Source organism: Fomitiporia mediterranea, assembly GCF_000271605.1.
Source record: "Fomitiporia mediterranea MF3/22 unplaced genomic scaffold FOMMEscaffold_6, whole genome shotgun sequence".
Lineage (NCBI taxonomy): Eukaryota > Fungi > Basidiomycota > Agaricomycetes > Hymenochaetales > Hymenochaetaceae > Fomitiporia > Fomitiporia mediterranea.
Window position 1 is genome coordinate 702,278 of NW_006760391.1, and position 12,874 is coordinate 715,151.

Genomic DNA, 12,874 nt, shown 5'->3' on the forward strand with positions numbered 1-12,874 from the left:
TACTAGAACTCAGGACTTCTGTCTCTTAGAGGTGCTATCTATAAACTATATGTGTACTAACTCTTACTACTACCCCTCCTTACTTTATTATTCTATTCCTTTGACTACCCCTTCATTCTTTGTTCATCCTATAGTCTCTTACCCTTTGTTCATCTCTTTATTCTTTGTACCTTTATCTTTAACCTTCCTTTTCTTTCATTCTTTGTAGCTTATTATTCTTAGTAGTTTATACTCTCTGAGTGCTCTTGTATAGTTTAGTATATATAGGTGTACAAGATCAGACTAGTCTTATAGTCTTGATCTTGTCTACTCTAGATAGTCCTGTACTCTTAGGCTCACTCTATATACTCTACTCTTGTCTCACTCTCCCTCCCTACCTGTTTTACAAGTTCTGACTATGTTCTAGTGCTTGTACTCTGTATTTCTGTTATATAAGATAGTTGTAGCCTAGGGACCTAAAGACTTATAGAACACAAACATTTATTAGTATATATAGTGTAGACTAGGTGTTAAGCTAAGCTTAACATTGTACCCTTTTAGTAAAGAGGTTCTATGTATAGTCTACTATATATAGTAATCCCTTACATAATGTTAAGCTTAGAGTAGTCAGAGGTTTAATCCTAATGTAGGGTTGTCTGTAAGTAAAAGTATTAGACTAAGAATAAGCTTTCTAAAAGGGAGAGAGTGAATTTCTCAGTTGCTTAGAATACTAGGGCTAGGACTCTATATTAGAATATCTCTCCCTACCTCTAAAGACTGTCAAGGTTAAGTTAGAAATAGTAACCCTTAGGGTTAAACTCTATATACTAATTATGTAAGAACACATAACTCTAGAGAGGAGAGTAATGTTAGAACACAAACATTTATTAGTATATATAGTGTAGACTAAGTGTTAAGCTAAGCTTAACATTACACCCTTTTAATAAAGAGGTTCTATATATAGTCTACTATATATAGTAATCCCTCACACTTACTTGAGTTACTTAAGCTTTTAAATAGTAGTTTCTTTCTTACTAGAGTTATTAAATAATTACCTTAGTTACTCTATAAATACTTAGAACAATTAGGTATAAAGAATTTTACTATTATTGTCTGTGTTTTAAGTAACCTAATTTTCTACTTATATAGTAACTGTCCCTTCCTTTAAATAAGAAAGTACAAAGAGTATCTTCTTTTTACTATTATAAAAGGCTCTCTTATTAGTAAGAATATATAGTAAACATTCTCTTTTAAAGTTCTAATAATTCTTACCTCCTTTATACTCTCTAAGAGTAATAGTAATCTTTCTAAGGTTTCTAGTAAGAGTATAGTGTATTACTATAATAACAGTTTGACTAGTAACCTTTATAATTAATTGAGAGACTGAATTCATGTCTAAGTGTATATATACATCTTGTTAGAGCTGTACAAGCTTGTAAGAGAGTATAAGAGAGTTTCTTAAAGGATTTGACATTGTTTCTAAGGCTAGCTCTAATAAATTAACTTTTAAAGTACTAAATACTCTTTCAAATACTTAAGTAAGCTCTAAAATGTTTGAGTCTTTGTTAGAGGCTAGTGTGAATGATTATAAACAATGTTTAAGTCCTAGAAACAGTTTCTTCAACTAGTTTGTTACTTAGACAACTTTAATCTTTCAGTTTTAAACTCTTAAGCTACTTATATATACTTTATTCTAAGTACAATCTAGTAACTCTTATTTAATAATACTAAATAACTATAAGACAATACTAGACTTTCAGACTGTAAGGTTCTTAAAAGTGTTACTACTTGAGAGAGACTCTAGTTAACTAGTAAACAAAGGCTAGAGAGTAAGCTTTACAAGTAGTAAGTTAAAAAGTGTTTAGAAAAGAGTATAGTTATACAAATTGTAAAGATAATACACAAACTTGAAAGAGTGAAAGAGAGTAAAGGATAGTAGTAATACAACCTTAAGAGTAGAGTATAAAATAATAGAAAATAAAGTAACAAATGAGTAAGGAACAATATAGAATTAATAAAATAGTAAATTAGTTTAATAGTTCTTTAAGAAAGTAAAAGGTATATTTATAAAGAGAGTAAGGAATACTTAAACAAGTAGTAGCTCAGTTTAAGCAAACTAATCAAGTAGTAGCTCAGATTAGGCAGATTGAGCAGATTATACAGGAGGAGTAACTGAGTAGTAACTTAAGTTAGAGAAAGTTGAGTAGTAACTCTAACTATATATAGAAAACAAATTAAATAATAGTTCAGACTCAAAAGAGAGTTGAATCAGATAGAGAGGATAGTTAAGTAGTAGTTTAGACTAAGAGGATATTGATTAAGTAGTAACTTAGACTAAGAGTAGTATTAAGGTAAAGATGAGTTTTTTAACTCTTATGTTAGAGGAGATATGTTCTCTAGATTAATAGTACTCTTAAACTGTGAATATAGACTTATAGTCCTTAAACTAACTATATTCCTAAAGCTACCAGCTAGGATTTATACTAGGAGAACAAGTAGGAATACAAGAAGAGTTAAAAAACTAAGGAATTACTGTATTTATAAACTACTTTTTATAATATTTAAATAATAAGAGTAAAGTAAGGAATAAAACTTAAGAATAAGATTAAAGAAATAATAAGAACAAATATTATAAAGCTAACAGGCACATTAGAGGCTAGGAAGAATTAACAGAGTGTTATACATTAAAAAATATAAGCTAAGAGGCTATTACACAAAAGAGGTATAAGTTACTATATTAGGTAAGAAATGGATTAACTGTATTATAATTATATACACTACCTTATGTCTCTGTAACTCTCTCCTGTACTTGATACTAATACAATCTCTATAAAACTTTGTAGAACAATAGATAAGATGTTAAAGATTATGAAAATCTAGTAACAATGTTAGTTTTTTTGCAAAACTGACAGAGATAAAAGAAAATGAAATAGGTCTAATCCTACAATTCTAACACTAATAAAGTAAATATAAATTATATATATATAAGAGTACTAAAATAAGTAACTTAAATAGAAAAAGAAACTATATATATAGTTTAAAACAAGAGAATTATTATAATAAAAAAAGAAACTAATTATATAATTAAAAGACTACTTTATTAGTTTAAACTTAAATTAACTGTATTTAAGACAGAATACACAGTTTGTATAAAACTTTATTAGGACTTAAAATGTATAATACTTTTTAAGTTTCAGAACTTATAATAAGTTAAAACTATAATAAACTATAAACTTATAATAAAATAGTTCTTTTATAAATTCTTAACTTTTTTACTTTACTTTTATATACTTTATATATAAACTCTATTTTTAATAGTTAAAAAATATAATAGAATTAAGAGTTATAATTTACAGTTTAAGTATACTGTTAGTTTAGAGTAGTATCTTTTTTAACATTTTTACTATTATTAATATAAAGAGAGAAAATACTAACTAAGTATTATATGTGAACTACTTACTGTATATGGGGCTGTATATTCACACGTGGACGGAGACGTAAAGAGAACAGAAGGTGCTGACATAAGCGGGTGAGGAGGACACCCCTCGACGAATGGGCAGACGAGCACTCGCCTGAGCCCTCATTGGCCAGCATGGACAGTACTAGTCAGCGCAACAACAACAGCTACGTGGATCAGCTGGCTTATCACCTCCAGCAATACAGCCGTATGCCTCTGTCGTTCCCTTCTCCTGCCTCCCACTGACTCTGACTCTCCTTCCCCGACAGAATACAACCAGGACAATCCCCCACCCATCGGCGACATCCATCTCACACAGCTCCCCCACTCCCAACACGATCTCTACGCACACCAGCGCACGCAGCAGCACCAGCACCAACATCCTCAGACCCATGCACAACAACAGCCGGGCATATACGATCCCCATGCTCATCCCCATCCGCAATCTCACCCCCATCTCGCACACCAGCACCCCCAGCAGCACCTCCATCGCCCTCCTTCCCGTGCCATCTCACCCCCTACACATCCTGGCGAACGGGACGTGCGTACCCCAGTCGGCGATGACAACTACCTGATGGCCCGTCATCCGCACGCTCTTCCGTCGCAGCAGCAGCAGCAGCAGCATTCGCATTTGCATCCGCACGCACATGAACGCCTCGAACTTGATATTGATCTCACCGACGCTCCTTCCGGATCTAACTCGCAACCTGGTCCGTCTTCAGGTGGTGGGCTCGCCGTCCCATCTGCTGCAGCATCGACGACAGGTGCGCCTAACGCCGATCAGTCAATCGACGAAGAACCCTTGTACGTCAACGCAAAGCAGTACTACCGCATCCTCAAACGCCGCGTTGCGCGTGCCCGTCTGGAAGAGCTGCACAGGCTTTCCCGGCAGCGCAAGGTATGTTATATCGGACTTGTCCCTTCTCCCGTTCATTTTCCTTTCCGTCTTTGTCACATTTGTTCGCATTAAACACGATGCACAAATTGCTCTGTGTCTATTTGGGTGAAAAGCGGCTATTTAGCGAGGTGTTGTTACGTGAAGTCGGATTACTCGCACGTTGAACTCGTAACTGGAAGCGTGCTTCTCCCGCGCACCTCGTTTTCATACTTTTATGGCCCATCAATCCTAGTGGTTTGTTACTCTTAGAGTCTTACCATGTCGGAACACTTGATGCGCTATTTTCGCCTCAGTACCTTACGATGATCGGGAGGATTGGTGGTGGACATGACACACTACGTCATTTCATCTGCTTGTTGTCTACGATCACAAGTTCGATCATCCCCCTCATCCCCCTGAAGTTGGTCCCAAGTCTGAAGTGTGAAGCATGTCAACTATGCTTATCCCACTTTGGCTGCCGTATTTTAATCTTTTTACTGTTAAAAAATACTAATTAAACATTCTATAGCCATATCTTCATGAGTCGCGCCACAAACACGCGATGCGTCGTCCGCGCGGTCCGGGAGGACGTTTCTTGACCGCAGAGGAGATCGCAGGAAGAAAAGCCGCGGAAGCCCAGGCTGTAGAAGCCGGAGGCCACTCAGTCGGAAAGGAGGAAGACGACATGGAGGATGTTGATGCTGATGGGGACGGCGATGCCGATGGTGAAGGAACTCCTGAGGGCGATGCTCATGCGAAGAAAAGCGCAGGTCAAAGTCAGAGTCAGATGCAAGGTCAAGAGAGGACGGACCCGATGCTTGATCCACGTTTACTCTCGCTGCAAATTCCTTCGGGAGCAGTGGGAGACGAGACGAAGCAAGCGAGTGCGTCACCTGCGTCGCCGTTCGCTCCTTTGCATATGAGTTTCCACCAACATCCGCATCCGCATGAACATCATACGCATCAGGGGATGTTCATTCAGCAGCAGCACCAGCGACAAGGACAGATGTTACACCCCGGGTATGGTATGCACCGGAATCAGTCTGGTGGTGAACGTTCGCCTGTCCAAGGACCTAGTGGTGACGGTGATGCGTCGGCGAACGGAAGTGGGAGTGTGACATTACGTGCACCGTACTCCGCTTCTCCGCATCCCCATTCCCCTCTCCCGAACACAGGTGCTTCTGGTTCCCCGACTTCGTATTTCCCTACGAATGTCCAAAGTCCTGCTCCTTCCGGAATGTCTGCTACTGGAACTGACGGGAGCGGTGCGCAGAATGCTGCTGCTGGGGACGTGGGACAGGCAGGAAGACAACAAGCACAAATGCCCACGCAGCTTCATCACGTCCCTCACCCACATGCGCATCATAGCCGAGTACATCCTCGAAGCACGCACGTCCATGGTCAACCGCACCCTAGTGAATCAGGAGGACTGTACACGCCATTCGAGTTACCCGTCGCGGTGGAACTTAATCTCCTCACTCTGGGACTCGGGTTAAGTCCAACTGCGCAGAACGGGATGGGCAGTACGAATGGTATTAACAATGAAATGTCCTCTACGTCCAATAACAATGTAAATGGGACTGGTGCTAGTGGGGTAGAAGGGTACTTAGGCCTTGGAGGTGGAGCCGGAGCCGGAGTGAACCACCCTGGTGCGGTACACGTTGGAGGAAGTGGGTTGACCGCGAGTGACCAGGCGGATTTGCAAAGACGGACGGAGGAGATACTCGCGTTTAGTGCGAGGAGTAGTATGGGGGGCACGGGTGGTGGGGAGAGTGCCAGGAGGTAGCAGCAGTAATTGCTGCAGTAGAGATTGGGGTTAACGAAAAATAAACGGCTTCGAGTTCAGAAAAGAGGGTCTAAGTATGAATTGGATGGAATTGAATAGGAGATTCTCCGCCTACTTTTTCGCTTACTTTCATATCTTTCGATTATTTTTTCTTTCATTTGGATTATATACGTGTCTATTTTTTTTTCTCAGCTTCACATTCTTTGCTTCGTCATTCTTTTGTTTTGCTTCAGGTTCTCTTCGTCCTTTCTCATTCTCTTAGGCTTTGTTTTCGGTTACACAGTACTAGGCTTCTGAGGGATTTGAATTATATAGCAAATTGAGTTTAGTAGTAAATATTAATTCCCAATTCTAAGTGCCTATTTAGTACAATCTACCTAAGACTGCTCCGAGGTATATGCCCAAAAGCTACTGCACCATGCAACTGGCGTGCGCGATCCGCTTGAAGCTGTCGCGCTCTTTGGATAACATAGGCTTGCCTCTGCTGGAGACTATATTCTGCTTCTTGTCGCCTTCCTTTAATCCTTTCGTTTAGTTCTTTCTGTTCAGGAATGTTTCCCTTTTCGTGATATTCGGCAAAGTGTTTTGTTAGTGCCTTTAGATACTTGATGTAAAGCACGAGATCCCTTGAAGTCACATCATTAATTTTACCGGGTGCCTTTACTGTATCATACTTTAGGAACAAGCGGCATTCTTCGTCAAACCAGCACGTTGCATAACCTCGTTCTATGAATCATGCCAACGAAAGTGCACAAGCGTTAGAGTATGCCAGTCTGGAAACTTGAAGATAAGGACAATGCTCACTGAATTTTAGACATACTTCGTGTTTATCGCTTTTGTTACCAGTCTTCGTTATCTTTCCACGTTTTCCAGTTTGAAATCGGAGGCCTAACGAAGTGAGTTAGTAAGTAAATAGTTGGACAGTATGTATGCATACACTCATTTATGCCTCCATTCAAGGCCTTTTCAAGATTTCGTCTTCTAAACTCGGCCTCAGTCATTTCTTGATGTCCTTCAACGTCTTCCCCTTCAACGTCGTCTTCATACTCCTCGTCCACCACTAGGTTATTGGATTCCCTGTGGGCACTACTACTCCGAGCCTGGGAATATCTGCCAGTGCCACTAGCACTGCCATCACTGGAGCTTCTCCTGAATATTTTTGATTTCCATTTCTCTATCTGTGAAGGCTCAGGCTCTGGATCTGAGTCTTCAGCCGACAGTTTCACTTTCGTACTGAATGATACTCTATTCCTGGATGTTGCTTGTTCTGGGCTGTCGTCTGCCATCTTGCTTCTTTGCAGATGAAGTGAGAGGCATCCTCGATTATATATGCACTGCCAACTGTCACTTTGCTACGTGGCTCAAAGATCAATCGAGGAGGTAAACATTGATCACTAAGGCGGCGCAAAGTAGTCATGATTTACGTCGAAATTATATGTTGCTTCGGAGGTCTTTCTGTTTCAGACGCACTGTACTTATGCTCATCTCAACTCGAGGCCCTTCAGTCCCTTTTGTCCAATTGTTCTATCTGTTCGAATCAGCAAACTGTGTCCTGCGCTCACGTATAATTAGACACTATTACCCTGATAAGGCGAATGAAAGTAAACCTTGTCGCGTCGATTTACTTACGGTGGAAAGCATCTCTCACTACTTGCTCGGCAACGGACTTCTCGGGCGAGAACTCCGGTGATGTGCGGTGCATGAGAGGCGAGGGTAACACGGCCCCGTCTGGGGGATTCACGAGGGTCAGCTGTACGTGTATAGATGCGAAGACTGGTCCCTATTGTACGAATTTGGGGAGACATCAGGATGTGGCATGTGGCATGTTCGGCGGTTTCACAGCTTCTGCCAAATTGGTAGATAGACTCGAGTGCGGGATACTAGAAATACTCCGACTTGAAAGTCGCTCCTTAAATAGTGCTCGAATGCCGCCAGATGTGTCGGTAACAGACAAAAGCATTGTAGAATGGACACGTGTATAGGGCGAACAAAGTATGGGGGATTTTCGACCGATTTGATTTGATTTGATTTTGAATTGTGGATGATGATATGTGTGTTGATCTAAGCGACGGATTATCAGCACAAGCAGCGCCTTCAGTCATCCTCGGCGACGCCGTTCTTTTCAAGGTGCCTACATATGAAGGGCCCGCGACAAGACACAAGATCACTCAACGCGTCTTGTTCTTGAGCCTCGACGTGGACGATATACAGTCCGAAAGTGTCGGGCAGAGCGTCGAGGATAATTGATTGCCGACAGTCAAGACGGCTACCGGGCTCCGATTCATCAAGTTAGGCGTCTTCCTCTCACAAGCGCAGTTACTTGTTCAGTCGTCCCTCCTCTTCAGTGCACGGTCGTCGTTGAGCTCGATGGCCCCACGTCAGCGTCGGTGTATGCGCTCGGTAATGGCTTCTGTGGTCGTCGTGACGGCGCTAGGGAAAGCGGGCCGAGCAGATCAGGTACGTCGGTTCTCGAACAGGGCCCACTAGTAGAGTAGAGCACTGCTACTGTCTAACATTGATGATGCTGACACGGCTTTTGCTCTCTGCGTAACAGCGTGTTGCGTGCAATAATGTGACATCTTGGGTGCGTGCGGCAGTCATCCTTTTGAATCGCCGTAACTGATGAGGGCGTTGCTAAATGTTAGATGGACAACGCGTCGGGCGAGTCGCCTTGCACCGTCGCGTATTTCTTGATGCTGCACTGCACAACTGGGCAAGATCTCAGTATCTTACCACTCAACAATTCCGCTAGGTCATACACCAATCCACTACGTGGACAGTGGTGCTCATGGTACGCTCTTGTTTTAATCATGCGCATGTTGTAACAAGTTTATGACATCTATGTATGCGGCCACAGCAATACCGTCGTGTACAACCTCATGAGTGCATGTGCCGTATGCCAGGGCGGCTTTCCCACCAACTTTTCAACATGGACAGATGACTGCGCCGGCGTGATGCACGATTATCCAAACAAGGAGCTCGCTTTGAGCTATAGCATTCCCCAATGGGCATATGTGAATTTAACGCGCCGCGCGACCTTTGACCTCGAAGCTGCCGAAAAAGGTCCGTAGACTGCCAATTTCTATAAGTTCAGGATATTGAAAATTTCTCTTTCTTTGCGCTGTCTCTCGCTTTGTTTCCCCATGCTAGTTGCCGGAGTGAAAAGAGGATGGAGCCCCATCCAAATAGTGCTCCCCGTCATCATCGGCATCGTAGTCGCCCTCTTGGCAGTCCTCGCATTCCTGATCTACCGCCGTCGTCTCAAACAAAGATATACCCAGATCGCCGATGCATATCCGAACACGCCAATGTATCATCAACACCATCACCGGCAGCAACCATCTCACTCTCACTCCCAGACATATTCCCACCACAACAATGTGAACATGACATCCCGGCATGGTCATCAACCAACAGCTTCGTCATCCACTCTGGGTTTGCACTCAATGTCGGGGCGCGATAGTCCCTCACTTGGAAATGGTATTCCGAGAAGGAAAAGTGCTGCGGCGGTTGCTTGGGAACGTGCACGTTTGCAAGCACCAAGAAAACTCGGAGGGCTCCTCGCAGATCGAAGGAAAGTACACACACGTACAAGGGGTGCGGATTGGAGTATTGATGCGGATAATATCAATGAGATCGGTGTTGAAGAGAACGGGTACAATGATCCATGGAACCCGCAGGCTTCGCATTCAAGATTGCCCTCGGGGTCGACATCACATACCAAAGAGGTCTCGGGGGAGAGTACAGGTCAAGCAAAGATCGAGACCGGAAATGCGACTGGAGCGAGGCTCGTTCGTCCATCCGGCCATGGCAGATCTGAGTCCCGACTCGGTTTACTCTCTAACACTTCACCTGAACGGCTTCATCCCATCCAGGACTCACGGGAGAGTGAGGGATCGGCGTCATCGTTCGTACGTGGTATTATGGAGACTTTAAATGATATCGGTATGAGGTTGAGCGGTCGACCTCGACCCGTTGCGGTTGTGTCGAGCCCGCCGAGACGCGGGTTCAATATGGATGATGTAGATAGTGCGAAGAGTCCGAGTGATCTAGCCAATCCGCGCGAGGAGAGGAGGTCGGATTCATATGTATTTGTTGACGGGGAGGAAGACGAGGGAGAGGAGGGAGAGGAACTCGGTAAGCCTGTGCTCGTGGACAGCGATACTCGTCCGAGCTCGAACTTCGCAGTTTTCGGGAGCAGCTCTGCTACGCTGAACCCAAGTCAAGGCGGAAGTAGCGGGAGCGGGACGAGGAGCGACTCGAGTGGTGGCGCCAGTGCGAGTCGAACTAGGGCGGCGTTGGGAAGTAGGAGTGCAAGTATGGAACGAGAAAGTCATGTAGACGGTGGGAGTGAACGAGGGGGGGAAAGGGACAAGGTGATGTTGATATCGCGAAGTCCAGGACAGGACTTCAATTCAGTCGAGATGATAAGCCCCATCACGGAGGAGACGTCTGGGTACGGAACCGGAGCCTTCACTACTTCCCATGAAGTGAGTCCATTCTCCATTTATTTTTTTCCTAAGAAACCTCTTATAACAATCGTTCTGTCTTGTACGTATATAGAGCGAGAACTGGCCAGCAGCACTAACAGATACCTCTTCTGTTCTTCTGCCTTCTTTCCGACGGGTGGAGAGAAGTGACCTGCTCCCTCCTGCACCTCCACCAACCCAACAATCGTACACACTCTATACGACATCACTTTCACCTTCACCCTCTCATTCCCAGCTTCAATCTTATTCGGATTCTCGTTCACCGACGCCATCCCATTCTGCCCAGGGCACACCTCGATCACCTTCTCGCCTTCTCAGAGAGCCCTCCAATAATAACATTAATTTGAGCAATGAAGTCGACAACTCGCAATCGCAGACGCAGCCAGTGGTGCCACCCTCCCTACGCGCTGCAGGCGGATTCCAAGCCAACTCAACGCACCTTAATACCTCAACGATGCTCGCACCCACAACGGATTCGATATCCCCAAACAGCGCCATCCTACCCAACTCCCGTCTCTTCGACTCCGCACCAGAACCACCACCATCAGCTATAACCAACACTGGACACGGCACAGGTTTTGGGTCAGAGCTCACGCACTCTAGCTCAGACGCATACACCGTTCCGAACCCTTTTACGTTCGATTCGCGACATGGTGGAAGCTCGAGCGCTGCGAATGCTTTGAGGCTTGCGAGTCCTAGGCCTGAGTCGAGAGCGAGGAGTAGTGCGGAGGTTATTGAGTAGTGGGGAAGTGCAACGGACTTCAAAGAAGTAGAGAACATAGTATGTTACAATACTTGTCGGAGTCGTCTATTGCGTTGTTTTGCATTGACAGCTTGTCACAGTTGGATGATCGGTTTGTACTGCTTGTGTTTACAATCCTACAACATTTAATTTCTTGTTTTTCTCTCTCTCTCTTTCCTTTTCGGTTTTAAGCCTGCTTTCTTGTTTCATCTAGTATTGTCTGTTCTGTTGTAATGTGTACTCTTTGACTGGGATATTCGTGGAACAATCACAACACTTTATTCTTCTCGTCCTCCCTTTCTGTTGTTGTCCTTTTTAAGACAATATATTTATCTTTTTCAACACATTGCCCTAGTCAGACCCTTTTAGACAGTTCTATGTGAATAAAAACTTCTGAATCTTACCTTTTCTTTCTCTTTTCTTGTTATGTTTGTTGTAGTATTATAGTGTTCTTTACATATAACTTATACATTAGGGAAGTTGATTTATTACTAGAGTTTAATAAAACATTGTGTGTATACTAAATAATTTAATTGACTGAGTATAACAATTGTACTACTTATATACTTGTACTATATGTGTTGTAAGTGTATGTGAGTGTTTTCTTTTATTCACTAGACTACTCTGTATTCTACTATGTGTATATGTATATATAAAGGGTTTTTGAGCTAAAGGTTAGAGGATTCTTTCTCCTTCTTAGTGTTAGAATCTTATACCTTTTTAAACTTATTCTGTTTCTTTTTCTTACTTTAGAACTACTTATTACTCTCTGATTTTCTTTGTTCTTAACATTTTATCTTTTATTTTACTAAGTCTCAGGACTTAGACTTGATTACTAAGCTTACACAAGTCTTATACACTCTATAAGTCTTTTATAAAACTTATATAGTTAGTTATTCTTTTGTTTACCTAATTAGATAAGAACTGTTTCTTTAATTGTAATTAGTTAGTACTATGTTCTTTAAGTTTATACAAGTTATTAACTTAGTATTACTTATTCTCTTTATTTTTTTTTATTCTTTTATATTTACTTATTATTTTATACTCTTTATTATTTTTTTTCTTTTATTTTTAAGTATTTTAGTACTCTCTATTATAAATATACTCTTTCTTTAACTATAATTCTTTAGTTTTTTAACTCTTTTTGTTTTCTTCTTATTTTCTTATATAAATTCTATTTTTAGTAGTTTAAGAATATAGTTAGTTTAAATATACTATTAACTTAAAAATACATTCTTTTAATATAAAGTTAAGAAACTTGTTTTAACTTTAGTAATTATAACTATTTTTATACTACTCCTTTTTTTACTAATAATTAATTCTAATTTAAGTATTTAGTTTTTTTACTTTTGTTTTAAGTTACTACTTAAACTCTTTATACTATTTACTATTATTTATATAAATATTATTATATATTAATTTATGTAAATTTTAACACATATTACTTATTTCTTAGAAAACTTACTGCCTTTTTCATAAGTATTGTCACACTTGATGATTCATTATTTTTTGTCTACAAAAGTAAACAAAAACAAAAAAATAA

General features: G+C 41.4%; 3 protein-coding genes across 3 annotated transcripts; 2 read left to right on the forward strand and 1 right to left on the reverse strand.

Annotated features, from left to right (window-relative positions):
- Positions 1–4,010: 4,010 nt before the first annotated feature.
- On the forward strand, positions 4,011–4,947 carry FOMMEDRAFT_84823 (uncharacterized protein; the record flags this gene model as incomplete). The annotated part of the gene is made up of 2 exons (XM_007266267.1): positions 4,011–4,334; positions 4,843–4,947. Coding segments are annotated over 2 exons (429 nt in total), but the record flags the coding sequence as incomplete, so codon positions are not given.
- Positions 4,948–6,622: 1,675 nt separating this feature from the next.
- On the reverse strand, positions 6,623–7,385 carry FOMMEDRAFT_146526 (uncharacterized protein; the record flags this gene model as incomplete). The annotated part of the gene is made up of 4 exons (XM_007266268.1): positions 6,623–6,704; positions 6,774–6,825; positions 6,904–6,987; positions 7,037–7,385. Coding segments are annotated over 4 exons (567 nt in total), but the record flags the coding sequence as incomplete, so codon positions are not given.
- A 926-nt stretch (positions 7,386–8,311) lies between these two features.
- On the forward strand, positions 8,312–11,670 carry FOMMEDRAFT_146527 (uncharacterized protein). Its single transcript, XM_007266269.1, has 6 exons — positions 8,312–8,556; positions 8,654–8,683; positions 8,745–8,890; positions 8,957–9,162; positions 9,250–10,589; positions 10,663–11,670. The coding sequence occupies exons 1-6, from the start codon at positions 8,467–8,469 to the stop codon at positions 11,329–11,331; spliced, it is 2,481 nt and encodes an 826-aa protein (XP_007266331.1). The 5' UTR covers positions 8,312–8,466; the 3' UTR covers positions 11,332–11,670.
- Positions 11,671–12,874: the final 1,204 nt, after the last annotated feature.